Genomic DNA, 18,969 nt, shown 5'->3' on the forward strand with positions numbered 1-18,969 from the left:
AGGAGGCCAGACTCAAGTAAATCTCTGTGATCATTTGTTCCCTTTGAGTTTTGAAAGCAGAATGCCTAATCACGGCCAAAATCAGGTAAGAGCTGCTGCTGCAAATTACGCAGCGCCACAGGTAATTTCTGATTAGCTCACTCTTCCTCTCCTGGTGCATCCTCAGTTTCCATAGCAGCTAAGTCCTAAGTAAAATGGAAACATCTGGTTCAAGCGCAGGTAAAGATTCCCTGGGGAAAGAAACCTGCTGGATGGCAGCAAACACAGAAAATAGCCCTCGCAAAAGACAGAGGCATCATAAGCCGGGAGCCTGGTTTAGGAGAGGATGGATGGCGTGCGGGAGAAGGCAGCGAGGGGCACGGGAGCGGGAGAGGAGGGTCCTGGGGGAGGCAGGAGGGGATGCAGGGAGGAGAGCGGGGCTGCAGGGAAAACAAGATGCATGTGAAAAACAGGCGGCGAGGAGGTTGAGCGAGACAAAAACACATTGTCAGGGTAGACAAGGGGAAGAGGAGAAAGAAGAAAAGGCTTCAAGGTGGGAGCACGCGGACTGCGTCAACCATAAATGCCGCCTGATGGTGACAGCTACAGTGACAGCAACTTTGATGCCATGGATAGATGCTCGGGGCCGGAGAGGAGCACACGGATCTGCGCCCTGCATTTCATCATTCATCCACACACAGACCCCGACCGAAGGCCACCGTCTCAGAGGCACGACCACCTAAGACGGATAAGCCAACACGTGCACCGGAGGGGAATGGTTTTTACGGAGGCTCCTGTCAAGGGAAGGGGCTGAGATGCCGCCGACTCAGCTCGCTCTCTGCCTGAGCTATGGAGAGTGATGGATCTGGCCCAGCAGTTTGCTACAGTGCAGACAAATAGCAAAAAAATCAATGGAGCTGCGCCGAGACACCGCAGCCATCATCAGGCAGCTGAACAGAGAGAGCAGACGCGGCACCATCCATCAGTGCCGCCACTGCATCGTCTCCTTCGGCTGCTGGACAGCCCTGCCGGGGCATCCCCAAGGAGAACTTGAGGCAGTCGTCTGGGACAACAGCCCACCTTGGTAAAACCTCAGGGGAAAAATGACGGAGGTTGAACTGAAGCGCTTAGACGGGATCAGAGGATCAGAGCCAGGCGCTGCCCCTTGGCCGGATGGCTCATCCCACCCAAAGCCCCCAGATCTCACCCCCGGCTCACCGGTGAGAACCTCGCAGCCTCCTGGGAATAACAAGGGCAGCAAAACGCAAAGCAAACGCCAAAAAGCAGCTGGGAAACGGTTTTGAAATAATATGCTCCCGAACGGGCACGTATGGGAATTTGCTTCCCAGCAGTCACACCCACGCAGTTCTGCTCAGGTTTTGCTTACCAATTAACAAGGCCACCAATTAATGCTTCATGTGTTTTCCTGCTTGTTTGCACTCTTTACAGTCCTCCTTTGAAGCAACGTGCGAGAATTCCCCGAGAACTTTACAAAATAGGGCCTGACAAGCACACTCAATCCCTAAGCACGACAACCCCCACCTGGTACCTACTGCCAGTCCTCCACACAAGCAAAACCATAAGCTCCTCTCCCAGACCACCAAGATGGATGTTTCTCCACCAGAGTCATCAACTCCTGCGTTAAGTCACGTCTTTTCGGGGCACATCACCTTGTGTTTGCAACTGAAGTGCCACGCGAACCAGCCAACGACACCTCCCCAGCCGCTCGCAAATGGCGCTGTGCCCTTCCCAGAATATTTCTGGTATCGTTCGCGTCTTACCTTTGGGCGAGATGTGTCTCCAGGTGATCGTTGGATCTGGCCTGCCCGTGGCTATGCAGGTGAGGCTGACGTTGCCGCCCTCGTTGATGGAGATGTCAGAAGAGATCTCGGTGATTTTCGGAGACACTGCAATGAGACAAAGAGGGAAATGAAAATGCAACCGGTTCTGCTCCAACTCAAGTCTCAAAATGTGGGTGAAGGAGGCTGAATTTCCTTCCTCCCCCTCAACAAGCTATGCGGTAGCCCATCAGTCTCATCTGACTTGACAGGAACACACAGGGGAAAGGGGGGGCAGAGAAGACAGCGTTGAAGTGGGAAGAAATTGTAGCCAGAGGGGATTCAGTCATTTTAGGGAGGCTCGAGACAGCTCCTCCTCAGCACCTCCGTGGTGTGCGAGACGGTACTTCTTCCCCACCCCGCTTCCAGTACTCATCCTGTCCTCCCAGCCACGACGAACCCTTTCCAGCAGAGCTGCATCCTACCGAGAAAACACCATCCACTCCCTTCAAACTCCCCCAAAGGCAGCAGTCGCTCCTGGTGCAACAAGAGCAACCCAGAGCATGCACGGGGCTTGCAGCTCTTTCTGCAGCTGTGCAGGCTCTCTGTCATGCCCTTGCAACCAGAAAAGCACCAAGAGGAGCTGGGCATGAAGACGACAAGTCTACCGAGGAGCCTCTAAGGTCTACCGCCATGCAAAGGAAGGGGAATTCAATCGGGATGAAAGCCATCCCTCTGCATCGGCGCTGCCATCGTGAACACTCAGAAGGAAGTCGGACACAAGGGGCTCAGACCAAAGAGAGGACACGCATACAGGACGGGGGGTGATGAGAAGGGGAAGGGATGAGGAGCAAGCAGGGAGCGCTCGGCCCCTGCTGCTGCGTGAGCGGAGGACGCGATGCGGCTGCCAGGGAGGGCTGGGGTTTCTACGAGCTCTACGGCAGGGCTGTATGAGAAAAACGATCGGCTGCTGTTATCAGCCTGCACCTGCAGACCATAATAAAGACCATCACCTTCCTCGGTTTATTTTTTTTTTTTCCAGGCCATTCTCCGGAGCCTAGCAGCGGATTGGCACCCCGCTGCGGCGCTTTGCAGGAGAGTCACAAATCACTCGCAAGGCATCCTGCTCCTTCCACCCTCCCTGGGCGAGCCCCATTCATCGACCCACTTGAAGCTGCGGCCCAGACCATTGCAACACCCCTCCTTCCTGACTTGGACCCCACTCCCGAGCACCCCTTCCATGCTTCTCCCCACCTCCCACACCTTCCCGGGGCTGCGCCGAGCCGGAATGACTGCAATGGCCTTGCACGCATTGCCTCTGCTGTGCAGGTAAGTAATTTATTGATCCGTAAAGCACTCCAAGATGCTCTGGAAGGGATTATGTCATGCCAGTGCCGTGCAATAAAATAAAAAATGATGGATTTTTTGTGAACATGAGGGTGATTTAGGGTTTGTAGTTGGAAGTGTAGTTAAAGTACATTTTAAGTGGAAATCAAGGTGGGTAATGAATTATTCTCTGTTTTGAAGGGCTTCGGGGAGTTCATTTTTTTGCTGCTCTGGGCACAACGGCAAATCTGCTAATCATGCACTGGAGGACAACTACAGATCAGACACTCCCAGAACAGTGGGGGCTCTGGGGCAGGACAGTGGAGGGCATGAAGACGACACCGAAAGAAATATTAATATGCATCAGTGTCATTAAGCCCAGCATAAGGGGACAGCACAGGCCTCCTGGGACCACCTGCCCGCACGGAGCTGGGAGATGCTCTGCCAACAGCCAGGTAGTCCATTGAGGAGATGCAATTAATTACAACGGCGCTACGATTGCCCCGCCGTGTTCCTGGTGAGGCTGGGACCGCTAGCCAGGAAAACCCGTGTGGGCTTTAAAAAGACCGAGCTTACAGTCTGGACAACAAAAATAGGCCAGGGAGGTATTACCGTTGCCATTTCAGAGAGGTGGAAAGAGACAAGCGGAGGCGCAGTGAATTGCCTGCCATCGCCCGGGAAGAAGCAATAGCTTCCAGCTGTAAGTCCCAACAAAACTAGAGCAATATCTATCATCTTCAATGCGATGCTCGCTAAATCACAGAGGAAGCTTTCTGATGTTTTTAACTACTGAATCCACATCAACCCAATTCAGCTTGTTTTGCAGAGCTCACCGAGACTTTAAAAAAAAAAAAACAAACCTCAGACTTTGCACCGCAACTCCGGTACCGCACACACGGATTTGCACCCTCCCAGGCGAGAGACAAAAATCTGTAATCAAATCAACTGACCAGATTCTAAAACGTAATTAAAATAAATTAAAAGTGGATTTCCCGAAAACATGAGCATTACATCCTCCTCCTCCTCAGCAACACAGCAGGAGATTTAAATTTTGCTCAGACTAAGCAGAGGAGGAGAGACGATTGCGTTGCTGCTTGGCCGGGCAATGGGAGACTTTGCAACTCTCTCCGACAAGTGCAAAAGCAGCTCGAGCCGCTCGTGTGCCGGGGAAAAAGCCCACCATTCCCCGGCGAGCTCGGGACATGCTCGGGGAGAGGCAATTTACCGTGGCCCACCTGGGACGGGATGAGGCAGGAATGGCTGGGAAGCAACCCAGAGCGACAACGTCAGCAAAGTCGTTAGCTAACCCTTAAATTAAATGTGCAGTGGTAGGATTTTACACGACAGTTATTGTATGCTAATTAAACGTTTGAATAATTAACCACACGAACTATTTAAAATGCCTTTCTGGAGACTGAACAGGTATGTCGTAAGCCTTTTACCACACTAGGGAGGGAAACCTTAATAAATAAGTGATCACAAGTATATATTTAATATTATTTAATGGTCACCGGTACTTCCGTTCCCTCTGCATTAAAACTCTTTCACCGTCGGTTGGCATTGCCGCGGCAATGGGGCAGAGGAGAAATTTCTTATGCTGAATGCGGGATGCAGATGGAGCTGTGCCCCTATGGGAATGAATAAATAAATAAAGCTAAATAAATGCAGGCTTCCCAGGCGGGAACCCTCTCCTTGCGGGCAGTCCTTTTGTGTTCAGCATCTCTCTTGCTCAGAAGTGATTAAACATGGCAGTGTTGGCCAAGCTGCTCCAGTGACACAGCGCAGATTTCCCCAGAGGCGGGCTGGTGTTTTATCGATCTGACGACGACTTTTTTTTTTCTTCTTTCTTTCCCCCTATCCTTGCCATGATGATGGGAAAGGTCTCTGGGCTGCTCTCAGCTGCCGCAGCCCTCCGCAGGTGCCCAGGGCATGCCCCCAGTTTGCCCGGACTTGGCGCCCGCTCGCACACGCGGAGTCCCCGGGACAGCAAGCAGCTTGCTTAAATATTTAACCAAACCATATGGCGCGTTACACGTTCGAGGGTGTTCAGTCAGGTGATATATGTCTTTACGGATCCAAGCATATGCGCTTGCCTACGCAGATACATTCCCTGGCACACAGACACCCTCCTGCCACTGGCACAGACTATATCCCTGCTATGTTTTCACCTTCAAACACCCGTCCCAGAGCCAGCACAGCTGCAAAAGCTCACGCATCCCTTGCACGTACCCCTTGGCCCTGCCATCTCCTACCATCATGACTTCCCCATCCATCTTCCTTGCCTGCGATGACCATGCTGCTTGCCTGTGCTTTCCTCTCCCCGCCGGTCTCCTGATGCACCTTCTCGGCGCGGCTGGGCTCCCTGGGCACCCCAAATTTCAGCCACGCATCAGGCAAGAGGCAAGGAGGTCCCCGAATATTAGGGGAGCATGGATCTGGAACAACCTCTCCACCAGAGACAGGGAAGGAGACCTCAGATGAGCCTCAACAAGTTGGGTGCCTGCAAGGAGTAATTGCATTTTTTTGCCTTAACCACCTCTTTTCTACCCAGTTTTGGGAGCCACGCAAGTAGCGCAGAAATACACGTGTGACCTTTCCGGACCTGCAAATCCCTTCTCATGTGGGGAGCGGGGCAGAGCGGGCGCTTGCCCCAGCAAAGCACCCTGCGCTGCGCAGGACTCGCAGCTCCCAGCAGCAGCCTGCGAGCGAGCGGGCTCTCCCAGTAAGCCCAGCAGCGCCTTGCTTCCCCCTCATAAAACATGCAAACCTCCATCTTCTAGCACAAGCAACATCTGCTCCAGATCAAAGGAATCAACAAAGAACAACTATAAAAGTGTCTCGAAGAAAGAAAGAGAGGGAGATTCAGACTTGCATTCTGCAGGCGATCTGTGATGTGCACTGGCAGCTTCCTGAACATCAGGCTGCCGCTGCTCCTGCTTTTAATAACAGCCTCTTACCGCTGTCACCCACAGACTTCCCCCTGTTTTACAGGGCGCTGCTACCATGGGTCCTGCCTCTGGGACTCGGCGAGGGGAACCCCGGGCACCCCAGCCCTGCTCGCGGCGATGCTACGAGTCGGACCGAACCCACGCTCCCGGGCCAGCAACGGAGAGATCCACCAAAGCCAGCCGGGACCGGGTGCAAGGCAGGGACCCCGACATCGGGCTCCCCATCCAACTCCTCCAGGTTGTAACCAGGGCAGTTTCCTCTCCTCCGGCAGCAGCCGCCGGGTCGGGAGAAGGTACGGTGCTCCGGCTGCTGCAGTGCTGGGCACCTCCATTGCGCCTTCTCCCTCTTTTGTGCTCAAAACCTTTCTGCCTTTTTAGGGAAGGCAGAGAGCAAATTGAGAGACCTGCGCCTTCAATTACAGGTGTATTATAATGGGCTTTTAAATCAGTTTCTGCCGCTCTAACACAACCATAATTAAGAGAAAAGCAGAGAGGGCTTCATCCTTCCATCATATCAACACAGCTCAGGAGCCGTATTGAAGAAGTCCACGGGGTGCGAGGAAGGGCAAACACAGCCTTAGAGCCCGCTTCCAGCTACACTGCTCGGTCACGTAGGCTTGTATACAAACCCCTTACAATTACAGGCACCGATCCTGCCCCCCGGGGCTGCCTCTGCCCTGGGTTTGCACGAGCACCCCCTTTCCCCGCCAGCGTGCCGGGTTTGGCTCGGCTTTGCCGAGGGACCGAGCCCCCTCTGCGCAAAGCTGGCGGCAGCCAAAGACATGAAGAAAGCAGCCTGGAAATGAAGGGGACATACGTAACAGCCTTAATAAGCAATTAATAAATAACTAATGGCAATTGCTCGTTTTAAAGCAAGGCGTAATGAGATGTGTCATACGGCACCGAGATGTGTCTAAATGATTTCCCAAGCAGATAACGGCTCCCGTTGCAGCAAAGCTCTCCCGAGCTTGGAGGACACAAAATTTTTTACACCCGTCTCTGCAGCAGGTTATACGGCATGGCATCATAATTCAAAGGAGGAGGGGGGAAACAAGACGTTTCCAATCATTCATTAGTAAAGTATTTGTGAACGCGGGTATAATTCACCGCATAAGCAGCAGGGTTTCTGCAGACAAACTTTATAGCTAAGTGCCAAAAGGGAGCCCAATCTGATTCCACTTACGGCAGCATAAATCAGCAATACTCCTACCGCAGTCAACAAGGGATACGCCAGAATAAACGTGGCACGAAAGGAGAGTCAGGTCTCCAGCACAAGGACTTTTTCCTGACTTTCAGATGGGTCCAGGTCACCAACCTGCATCCAGACTGCCGCTACCCTACGGAGCCAGGGTGCTGCCTAGCTAGATTTGGTCCCCTGCTTTCAAGGCTCTGAAGGGATCTACGTCTTTTTTTCCTACCACAAAAAGGAAGAAACACCTGACACCGAGCCCCACACCTTTGGGGAATCACGCAACAGTTTGCTTAGCATGACTATTAATAAGCTGCTTTATAGAGCAGGCAGAATCCATCATTCGGGTTCGGGAGCCCTGAGTTCTGCTTTCACATTACGATGGCCAAAGGAAGTCGTGGCACTGCTCTGGACTTTGTTGCTTTCTCTAAAAGGAGTCTAATGATGCTTATCTCCTTTATAAACTACTTCATACTCCTCTTCCAAAAAAATCCACAACACCCCAAAACCCAAAGAACCCCATAAAGATGTAAGAATAAAGTTTTGGCATTGCTAACCGTGAAGAAATACAGATGAACAAGGACTGTTGGATGGTTCCGCTCCCTGTCTAGACAGATCTCATTTTCAGCTCCACGCACGCCGCATGGAGCAAGGATCTAGTTTCCAGTTTTTGCACCCCGAGCCACCTGGGATTCCCCCCTGCAAGTCAAGCAACGCCTTATAAAAAGCAGAAAATTGAAGGATCTCGAAACCTTAAGACACCTGCATCATCTTTCCGGCGTTATTGACACCTCTCCTCAAGGCACGACAGCCTCTCTCACAACTACCTCCGCGGCGACTGTCAAACCCACAGTGACCCCGTCTCACCCTGCTCAGGGACGCAGGGTCCCCAGCTCTGCCCCTCTCGTCCCACCAGGCACCAGCCGAGGCTCCGTCAGACCCCCCCCAGGAAAAGTCCCCGCGTGGGGACGAGCCGCAGCGTGCCGAGGGCGCCCGAGAAAGTTTGAACACGACTTCTTGTTAATACAAAGCTTGTCAAACCCATCACCTAGAAATGCTGAATGTCTTTATTAGATTCCTTTATCTCCCCCCGAGATCGGAGGGACACGATGAGATGATTCTCAGCGGAGATGTCATCATCCAGAAACTAATTAAAGGCTGCGCGGGAAGTCGGGCCACGCGCACTCTGGAGAACAAAACGCATTAGCAACCCGAGTCAAGAAAAATATTACAAGTGAACTTCAGATCAGGAAGGGTGAGCTAGGGATTTGACAATAGCTTTCCTCTCCCCGTCTTTCCTCCCGCTCGTCCTCACGCTCCCTCGTCCTCAATAGCTGTCCCCCAGCAGAAGCAAGCCGCCCGGGATCTCGGGGCTTTCTGGGACCAGCCCCTGCAATGCCATCTCCTGAGGGATGCAGGACGACATTGGATCCTTTCCTCCACCGAGTCACACCCTGGGAGAAAAATCATGATTTGTGGAATTTCCTTTTTTTTTTTTTTTAATGTTAGAAAAGCCTCCTTGCTGCGGGTCAATAAGCTGCAGAGAAGGATGGCTTGATGCCTGCACCGCTCCCTGCTCCGCCAGAGTAGTCCTGGGCAAAACGCCTGGTCTCTTGGGGTCTCATCTCTCTATCAACACAATGACAAGTATTTCTCTTCCTTGCAGGCTTATTAAAAAGACAACAGCATATAGGATGATAAGATACCCAAAGCCTATGGTCACAGGAACTGTAGGTGGGGACATTTGTGCATGGGGACAGTCCTACTTGCCATGGCCTACGTGTAGCTAGGGCTCACGTAAGCCAAGATGCACGGAGCTAGTTTAGGGCACGCATCTCGAGTGGATGTGCCTGCAAACAGCACTTCCCCATCAACCTGGAGTCTCCTGTACCAACGAGCAGCAAGTTTGCATGCTGTTGCTCATCTGGTCCATCGGCACACGCTGTCCTGCTAAACTCAGCATGAAACCTCAGCTCCTCTCCCCAAAACCAGCCAGAGGGCAAGGGGCCATGCTCCGCACTGACGGTGCAGGTCCTGCTCTCTACCCCACTCCTGGAGAGTCGGGGGGGGACGGTGCGGGGGGGGTCTCCCCGTGCCCCCCAGTTCTCTGTCCATGAGGAGCGGGCATCGGGCAGAAGGCTGAGCAGGCCAAACTGGCCCTGTGCCACTTCGCTCGTCAAAAGGGACCTGGCAGGAACAAAGGAGCTCAAACATCCTTTCCAAAGATAAATCAGATGCTCTAATGCAGCCCGCATCTCTAATGAATATAGGGCAGGTGTCTCTGAAGTGAAGTATTAGTTAAAATGATGCTCTTTAAATTACATTTTGGCTATTTCAGGCAGACAGGTTGTGTGTGGGTTGGGTTGGGTTTTTTTATGATCTATCTAGAGGCTTAAAAAGACACAGAGAGAAATAAATCTCCCTTCCATTAAAAACACGCTATGCTCTTGCATATTTGTTCTTATCTCCGCACTCTCGCACTCGTGCTCCCTCTCCCCCGGCTCGAGCACGAAGTAAGTGTTTATGATTACACTTTCCACACTGACACTAATCTAATTCGAGGAGCCGCGCAGCCCGTGCCCAGGGAAAGCGCGGCGGCTCGCCCGCCCTTGCAGGAGGATGAGCAGCGCTTCCCGAAACGCCGCGACGGACGCTGGGCGCCTGATGGTTTTACTTCATAAACCATCGAGATTCAGGGCGTTAATGTGGAACCGAGCGAAAGCCCCGGGTTTTGATCAAATTGCAAGTGAAGTCTATTTGTAGCTTCTGGGTCTGTCTGTGTCCTTTTCGCCTCTATTTATTGTACTATTTACATCCCTCCTCCCCTCCCAAGCTTCCCTACAACACCTTTGACACCCTCAGACCCCACCACGCTAAGTGCCGTACCAACAAGACACAAAAATACAGCCTTTGCCCCACGGGGCTCTCGATGAACACATGAAAAAGGAGACAGCAGATGAATTCAGGCTGCATCGCTTAGCCCTCCGGGACATCACCGCTTGCAAACGACCTTTAGGCACTGCGCCGGCATCAAGCTTAGGGGAGGGACGCGACGGGGAGCAAGAGGTGGATGTGCAGAGAGTTGCCCTCGTTGGTGCAGGGAAGCAGGGTTGGATGCCATTGCCATCATCGCTTGTCCCCAAACAGCCCCTTTCCTCCTGTCCTTCCCGAGCCCCCTGCCCACTGAGCTCCAGCCCTTGCAGGTGCCGCCTCGTGCTCCAGCCAGAGCCTTTACTTCTGCTTGGCCTTCTTCCCGTGAACGCCTTTGACTCTGGTGAAAAATTAATGGATCAGGCAGGGAGCACGGCCCTATTATTCTCTGACTAGGTGGTCTGGAGGCTGCTACTTATGACCAGACCCTTTGTTCGTCTGCTTATAAAGCGGGAGGTCAGCAAGGCCCAGCAGTTCAAAATGCCACTCCTCCTGTCCCCATGGGAACACATCTCTTCGCACGAGGCTGGTGAGCCCACCCATCGCTCCGGCAGAGGCAGGTCTACCTTCCCAAAGATGCTCCGCTCCACTCCTTCCTCCCCTTAGTCATTTCTTGACACAGCCCTGCTCTCGTAGGCTCTCCTCCTGGGGCTCCAAGAGCCCCCCAGCCTTCCTCACCCCTCCTGTGGAGTACTTCTGGTCCTGCACCTTACCCAAGGCACCTTGTTAGCATCCACCCTGACCCAACACGCCATCTGCCCCAAACCCAAGGGGGGATCAACCCAAGGCTTGGCCAAAGCTGCCAGAAACAAGCAGGAGAGCAAATACCAACGATCCCAGAGTCTGCGTGACGATGCACACCATCCTTCCCACGCTTTAAAATATCCTTAAAAGAGCGGTCTTAGCACTGCACGGTTTAGCTCTCAGAAATTTCAGCAAGGGTAGAGGTAAGGTTGGTCTCTGCTGCCTTAATTCATCTCCCCAGCTCACGCGCCCCGAGGACAACCTTTTCCTGCACGTGCCCGGCTTCTCTCAGTACCTGTGCACATCGCCGCCTCCGCTTTCTTGGGGTCTGCCAGCGGCGTGGGCATTAATAACCCTATCATCAACCCCCTCCCGTGAGATAAGGGAGCGTTATTATCCCCACTTTACAGATGGAGAAATGAGGCCCGTTCGGATCGATGCTCCATCAGCGCTTGCTTTTCAGGCTCCGCGGCGCTCGCGAAGCCACGGAAAAGGCACCGGGATGGCTGTCAGGCCAGGTATTTCCAACGTGCCAGCACGAGACGAGAGCACTGCGGTTAAAAATTAGTCACCGGGCTGTAGAGCGCACCGCGGGAGATCCGCGTACACAGAGGGGCAATTAAAATTTCATTACCAAATTTCAACCCAAATAGGCTACGTTTGACGGAGTTAAAAGGAAAGGAAAAAGGAGGAAGCGATTGCTACCGCAAGGCAGGGATATCGGCGTGCCCGGAGTATGCGGGGGCTGTTCTCCTTTGCCATTAGGACTGCTCCTAGCTTTTCCATTTCTCCTAAACAAAGCCCTCAAGCCTTCTTCTCGGCCACCCTCGCGCCTCCGAGAATGCCAGAAAAGCCGCAGAGAGTTATCTCCCCCCAGAGCACCCTTTAATTTCCCTATTTGTCTTTCTAATGCCCCACCTCATCAACGGCACCGTCTATCCCCCATGTGCTCCTGCTTTTCACAGAAGGACTATTTTTACCCCTTCCTTCCTATGCCTCCTTCTCCTCCCATTTAATCATTTTGGAGGCTCTTTATCCACAGTTGCCTTTCCTTTCTTTCCTCTTTCTCTTTCATTTTTAAAACCTGTGGTTCTCCGATTCAAAATCATTACTGTTTTTAACTTGGCTCGAGCCTCTTTAATTAAGTTACTTTCCATTATTTTTTATCTAGTCCATTTGTCTACATCCCCCGCACCCTCCCTCATTCTTCCTTTCCTCCCCAAGGCAGGCTGGGTATGAAATCTTACATTTCCATTTGGCTAACAATCACTTTGAATTTTTAAATGCTATTAAATTGGATCACACCGGTCACTGGACTGGAGTTGTCGAGCTGTGATATTTACTCACGCCAGTCAAAGGGAAATGAAATTGCAGCAGCGCGGGGGGGAGGCGATGGGGGAGCGCAGATTTATTCTGCCCGCGGTACTTGCAAACAGGCACAATCCCTTTGGATTTTCGAGCGAGTTCAAAGGAAACTCTTACGCTCAACCATGAATGTATTGTAATGTCTTTAATAAATCAATTACTTGTTGGCAGGGAAGTGTCACTGCATCTCCAATCCTTGTAATCACCTCAGCCTTGCAGTGTTTTAAGTGCTGAAAAACCACGGAGGTAGACGGGGAGCCAGAAGAAGCGTCGGTGTAGGGCAAACCAGAGAAAGCACTTCTGCTTCATCTTGCCAGAAAAGGCCGAAAGATGCAGAAAGCAATTCGCATCATGCAAAAACACACCCGCCCAGTGACCCCCAGCACCAGAATAAGGAAATCACGGTGCCGGAGGGACTCTGCCATCACTGCATGGGGCTCACCCTTCCCGGGGCAGCTCCCGGGATGCAAAGTTTGGGAGGGACGACCGCGACAGGTTCACCAAGAATCCCAACTATTAAGCCCGTGGTGAGCGGACCAGCCCCCTGCTCCTGCCTGCCCAGGGCTGAGCATCGCTCTCGCAGGCAGTTTGCAAAGCAGCGCTTTCCTGTCGCCCCCAAGAGCGAGACAACCTTTTGCTGCACGTTAATTAGGGGCCTGAGTTTTGCGCTCCTGCCTTCGGGAGGGTGCCGGTATTTCAATTTTGCTAAAAGAGGCCTTTTCCACTCGAAAATTTGCTAAAAAGAAAGAGAGCAGGATTTGATTACAAAGCAGCCCTGGCCAAATCCAGCCCCTCCTCCTCTCTCTCTGCTGACAACATCCTCCCCTCCACAACAACAATCATCTGAGCACAAACAGACAACGAAGCTTTTCAGAAAGTAATGAACTCCGGTCGGAGCCAAGGCAGGAAGGGTTTAATGTTCAGCTCGGAAAGCTTGGCGAGGCCATCAATTATATAGCCCTGCTGCTGAAGGAGTGAAAAAATATAGTATTTCAGACAGACTCGGCCAAAAAGAAAAAATAGGGAAGGAAAACGCTGCGAGAGAGATTTAATTCCAGGAGCAGAGAGAAGCGTTTGCAAAAGAGGAGGAGGATCAAAGACTGAAGCTCTCGGGCTGGCTGGGAGGAGGAGGGATGACAAGGAGGGCAAACCATGGAGAAGACATCTCTGTTGACCTCTCATCTTGAGGCTGGTCCAGGCAAGGGCAGCCCCGGGTACAAATCGGGGAGCCCGTTCGCTGCGAGGGCTTGGTGATGGGGAGGCTTTGGCAGCGAGAGGGGCTGGATTGAGACCTGTTCATCTCATCTCACGTAGGACAGCAAGCCAGGACGGGGTCTGCGACCTTCGCTGCCTTGTCCCAGTCTTACACTAGATGCTGCTGGAGGAAAGGAGAGGAACCCAGAGCTGAAATCTTCTGGGCATCTCTACTGCTGGCTAGATGGGACCAGCAACCCAGACATGAAACATGAGCACATAGGTCCACCTAGAGCAATGAGACCTCCCTGTCCTCTTGCCTGCACCCGGTGGGGCCGTGCTGTAGGGCTCTTCCAGGGATCTGGCCCTGCACTAATCAACAAAGCCACCTCGTTTCTGAGGGTCAGGGCAGACATGCCACCAGCTTCTCAGGCAGACGACCAGCCAGATCCGGAAAACCCAAACCAGAAATCTTTCAAGACCATATTTCCACGTCTTTTCTGAGGGACCACATATCCACCTCTTTTCCGAAGGTCCTTGCCTTTTTGTTCTCCGCTTCCCACTTTTCCTCCCCTTTCTCCTTTGCTAAATCTCTTTCTCCTCCTTTGCACCACCAGAACAGACAGGAAAAGAAGGGCAAAACAAGATCACAACCCTCCCAACGTTTCAATGCAACTCCCCTTCTCCAAGCTTCAAACTCTCCTTCAAAACCCAAGAAAAACCAGTGCAGAAAACACCACTTTTTCCCCTTGGTCCTCCCTTTCATTCTCCCATGGGCTCAGTGGCCCCCTTCAGCCCATCCTTAAGCTCGTGGGTATTTGCCGGAGGTTTTCTAGCACTCGGTGCCTGCCACGGGAGGCGGCAGGACCGGGACGGCTTTTCGGCAGCTGTTCCCTTGGCCTCTCCTTTATCTCCAGCATCGCATTCACATCTGCTTCCCCCTCTGCCTCTTTCCCTGCCGCTGGGAGCCTGGTTTTAAATCACCGCTCAGCGCGCCGGCTGCCAGGCGTGGGTTTCATGCCGCCCAGCATACCCCGTTTGGATGGGGATCCAAAAGCTGTTTGCAAGCCTCCCCCTGCCTTTTTTTTTTTTTTCTCCTTATTTTTTTGATCCTCCTGAACCTGCCAGCGCTGCCACACTGCTTTCCCCTCCTCCCTTTTGGCTGCGGAGTTATCTTGGCTCTGGAAACATGTTCAGACACCTGGTTGCTGGCAGTGCGGGGCTTTGGCAGCGGCTGGCTGCATGCAGCTCTCCGATACGGAAGGGGAGGCGAGCAGGGCCCAGCCGGTGCGGGTCAATGCGACCCATCTTGGTTATCGGGGATGTGCTGGTGGCCGCCTGCACCGCTCCCGCCTGGCCGGTGGCTTTCTCGAGCCTGGCGCTGGCAGCAATCCCACCACCCGCATCCCTCGGGCTTTGCCTGGAGTTTTGGCCGAGGCCAACTTTTGGTTTCGCTGGGGATTTGTACGGTAGAAAAGCACAGCTTTGTACAGCATCGCCCAGGAGCTGCGTTTTAAGAGACGCATTTAGGACAAGACATCGCCATCTGCGGCTTCTTTCCCCGGCAGAGAGCACTGCTCCTGAGCACGGCAATTTTGGCAGAGCAAGGTAGCAAAAGCCCTAGGGAGCAAACAGAGCGGGGCACGTGGAGGGATGCCTCACCGCCACTCTGCCCACGCAGTGGCTCCAGACTAAATTCCCCTTTCAGATTGCAATCTCTCCACACCATCAAAAAAAGAGAGGACTATATCCTTCCCCCGGCCAGTAACATACAAACTTCCCTGAAAAGCTTGGCTGATGCCTCCCCAACCTCCTTTCACCTGCGGTCTGTGCAGGATTGCAAGCCAGGATTCCCTGTGGATGCCACCTTTAATGGCAAAGGCTGCACCAAACAGACCAAACTCCCTTGGGAAGAGTCCCTGGCTCCTGCTCTCCAACTCCCCGAGCCTCTGCAACAGGCTTTTGCTTTTGGACTGGCCTCTGGGGGAACCGGCCGGAAAAATCAGCGAAAAAAGGCCAAAAAGAAGAGCCAGATTAAAGTATCAACTCTGAATTTATGCTTGGGACTTAAGGTTTAATAATGCAACAGAAAAAATCAATATTTAATAAAGCAAATGATGGAGAAAAACACTGAATGGGAGATGAGCCGCTGCTCGTGTTTTCAAACATGTAACTCCCGGAGGAGCCGGTTTGGCAGGATGGATGCAGTACCAGATTGCCACGAAGAGCTGGCACGCAGGACACCGCAGGTCCCACCGATTCCAGCTCCGGTGTCAAGGGGGCTCACGGGTCTTTTATTAAAGGACAAACAAGGAATTACTGCGGTGGTCAGAGTCCAAATACCCATGGAGAGAGATCAAATGCTGATGCACAAGGGGAGCCGAGCAGCTGCCACGCTGAACAGGCCCAGATTTGTGCTAGGGCTGGAGGCTGGGCTTGCAAAATGCGGGGAGGCAGGCAGCAGCGCACCCAAATTCAGGTTTCAAATGCACCGAGAAGAGCTGTCAAGGGATGGAGATCTCCTGACAAGCCGGGAGGGAGCACAGGGGCTCAAAGCAGAGGATAAATCCCTGCCTGCCAAACAGCAGAGGAGGTGGTGTAGGTAGTTCAGGGCTGCAAGAGAGCAACCGGAGCATCAAACCTGGCTGGCAGGCGCGGTGGCACGGCAAGCGCGCATCCCTGGGTGTGCTGGGCCTGGGCAGGACAAGGGATGCGGCAGGGATGCGGTGGAGATGCTGGGGACAGCTCGGCAGCTCTGACTCCCTCCCCTGGAGGCTGGAGAAAACTGCAGCGAGCCCGAGCGTGGCAGAGAGATGTCACCCGCGCCTTGTCCAAACCCACGGCTACCCCAGCAGCCACGCTCTGCCAACGCGTACGGGTCGCCTCGCAGCGTTTGTCAGATTTGGGGTGAGCCCCATGAAACCGGGCTGAAGGAGCGAGCCTGAGGAACAGATGCCCCAAGACGTTCAATCCCGCAGCCCCAGACAGGACACCGCTTGCTTGAGCCATATCCAACCTCGCCACTCCCGTGCCTGGGGCTGCATGAAACACTGACAACGGATGCCGAGCTGCAGAGTGTCCCCTCCAACGACCAGCATTGCAATAATAAACGCCTTTCGCAGCGGCAAACCTCACTGTCTGCCTACCCCAAACCTTTCCAGCCCCGATACAAGCTGCACTGCCAGCTGGGAAGGGGGGGGGGGAGTTTTCCCCGTGCCCACCCAGGCGACGGCGGGTGCTGCCTGGGGCACGCAGCTCAGGATGCACAAAGACCCCTGCCCTGTCTCACAAAGTTTGGGGACTCCGGCTAAGTCCTCGAAACAAAGGAGACTCTCACTTGCATCGGTATTGGTGCCCAGCAGGTAGGTATATCTCAGCAGGTATCTCTCCGGGGCAGCAAAGCGAGCTCCAGTGCCCTTGGATGAGACCCCCTCCTCTCGCACGCAGCGTGCGCTGGGTTGCCTGCCTGGCCCTGCAGCACGGCAATGATTTGTAGCTTGTGCCGGGATCCTTCACGATGGAAGATGACATATAAATATAAAACGTTATCGCTCCATAACAGCCACATGCTATAAAAAGCTGGGCAGAAGGATCTGGAACTAGATGGAGACAGTGCTTTAAATCCTTCCCTGCAGAGTTACTGCCGCTAAAACAACAGACCTGCTCCAAAGTGCTCCGGCAACGGAGGGAGAAGAAGAAAGGCCCCAATAAAAACACCACAATTGTGGAATTAGGCGAATAAGGTGACTTTATACCGGCGTGACCTTCCTGTGCTGACAACCCTGGGGTAGCTGTAGTACCGGCGCACCAGTGACGTCTCCTCCCATTCATCCCCTGCCGCGACTTTCGGCGGATGCTCCGTGTTACTATAGTAACAATAAAGCGCTGGTACCAATATTACACTACAACGAGTCGACTCTGCTCCTGCGATTACGATAACAATGCTGTTACTGTAGTAACATTACATTGTTGAGGTCTCACTGTTCTACCCTTAATTTTATTGTCGTAAGATTAAATTGCAATAATGTTATTGAGCCGCCATTAGCGTTACCATGGTAACAATAACATTAAGGTAGCGATATCACATTACAGCGGTCCAACCGTTCCACCACAAATATTTTAATGTAGTAAACCAAAAGAGATTACTGCAGTAACGTTAAACTGCAGTGACCTCATTAAACCCCCACCGGGAAACCGTACGCGGCGGCGGGGAGATGCCCGACGTGCATCCCGGAGGCGCGGGTGCTGCCGTGCCACCCCTTCGGCCGGCAAAAGTCCTTGGGGAAGGAGGGGGACCCGCCGTGCGGGGGGCTGAGCACGAGACCTGCAGACAACTCGTGTCCTCCTCCAGCCCCCGCTTGGAGAGCTGTCGGCGCAGCGTGCCGCCGGCCTCCCGGTTTCACCCGCTCCGCAGAAGGGATTAGCGGAGCCGCCGTTGAATGGCTCCGGGTGAGGCGGGCGACCTCTCCCTGAAAGCCTTTGGAGAGGACGGGTGAGCGGGGCCGCCGGGAGCTCGCACGCTCCGAAAGGCTCAAAGAGGAGCAGGCTCTTGTTTTCTAGAAGAGGGGTGGATCAGAGGGCGACCTCCGCGGCTCTGCGCGTCTCCGAGGGAGTAGCAAAGAGAGTTACACGGAGCTCGCCTTGCCGGACGCAGCTGCAACTGGGGAGGAGGGAAATAGCGGAGCCACGGGGGTGTCAGAGGTGGAAACGGCCCCAGAGGGCATCACCGTGCTGTCCCAGTACCAGGGCACGGGGCGGCCGGCGGGGACCGCAAAGGGTTCGTGTCAGCGCTGCTTAGGGGAACCCCGCAACACGCCGGATTACAGCGTTAGCAGTTCACCGGGGGAGAAAAACAGAGAAATTAGCCACAGCCTTGGTGTACGCAAAAAAGAAAAACAGGAAGGAAATGAAAACGGTCTGTGTGTCCTATGAATCACTGGTTCTTCCTTCCCCTCGATCCATTCTCCTGCCAATTATTTCTTCTTGGGAACAGGATACATCCTCCCATGGGTCTGGCAGTGCCTGGCCCGCTAGCATCGCTGGGGTGCCAGGCAAGCACGGAGGATGCCTTCCCTTCGCCACTACTTCTCCGTTACCAACTTGCTCTCTTTCTAACGAGGACAGCAGTTAACACACTCGAGCACTGTTCACCTCCCCATCCCTCCCACTCTTTACTCCCCCTGCACCAGCGGGGCTCACCCACACGCTCCGGGAAGGAGGATGTGCCACAGCACGAGTGGGACACGAACCCGGCGGGATGCAGCGTGCCTGGCTCCCTCCAGCAGCAGAGCGGGCACATAAGTGGGGCAGCCCAAAGCTGCAGCAAGGGCAGGCGTGTGAGCCTGGAACAAGCACTTCTAGTACAGGCTCTGCAGTCTCTGCTCCCCCCCGCTCCCGTCCCACGATATAATTGCTAATTAATAATAACATTTAGCTCTCAGATAGCACGTTCCATCTTCAAAGACCTCTGTCGACATTAATGAATTAATCCTCATCAACCCCCTTGTGAAGTAGG

The 18,969-nt window shown here is 53.5% G+C and overlaps 1 protein-coding gene across 1 annotated transcript in view; it reads right to left on the bottom strand.

Annotated features, from left to right (window-relative positions):
* Nucleotides 1–662: 662 nt before the first annotated feature.
* LOC127025772 (protein CEPU-1-like) overlaps nt 663–18,969 on the bottom strand; it is a 325,388-nt gene continuing 307,081 nt past the window's right edge. Inside the window, exons 4-6 of the mRNA XM_050910855.1 lie at nt 1,761–1,886; nt 1,198–1,218; nt 663–718 (exon numbers count right to left, since the gene is read on the bottom strand). Of these exons, the coding sequence (XP_050766812.1) occupies nt 663–718; nt 1,198–1,218; nt 1,761–1,886 (203 nt within the window). The remainder of the gene's footprint in view (nt 719–1,197; nt 1,219–1,760; nt 1,887–18,969) is intronic.

Source organism: Gymnogyps californianus, chromosome 25, assembly GCF_018139145.2.
Source record: "Gymnogyps californianus isolate 813 chromosome 25, ASM1813914v2, whole genome shotgun sequence".
NCBI classification, from domain to species: domain Eukaryota; kingdom Metazoa; phylum Chordata; class Aves; order Accipitriformes; family Cathartidae; genus Gymnogyps; species Gymnogyps californianus.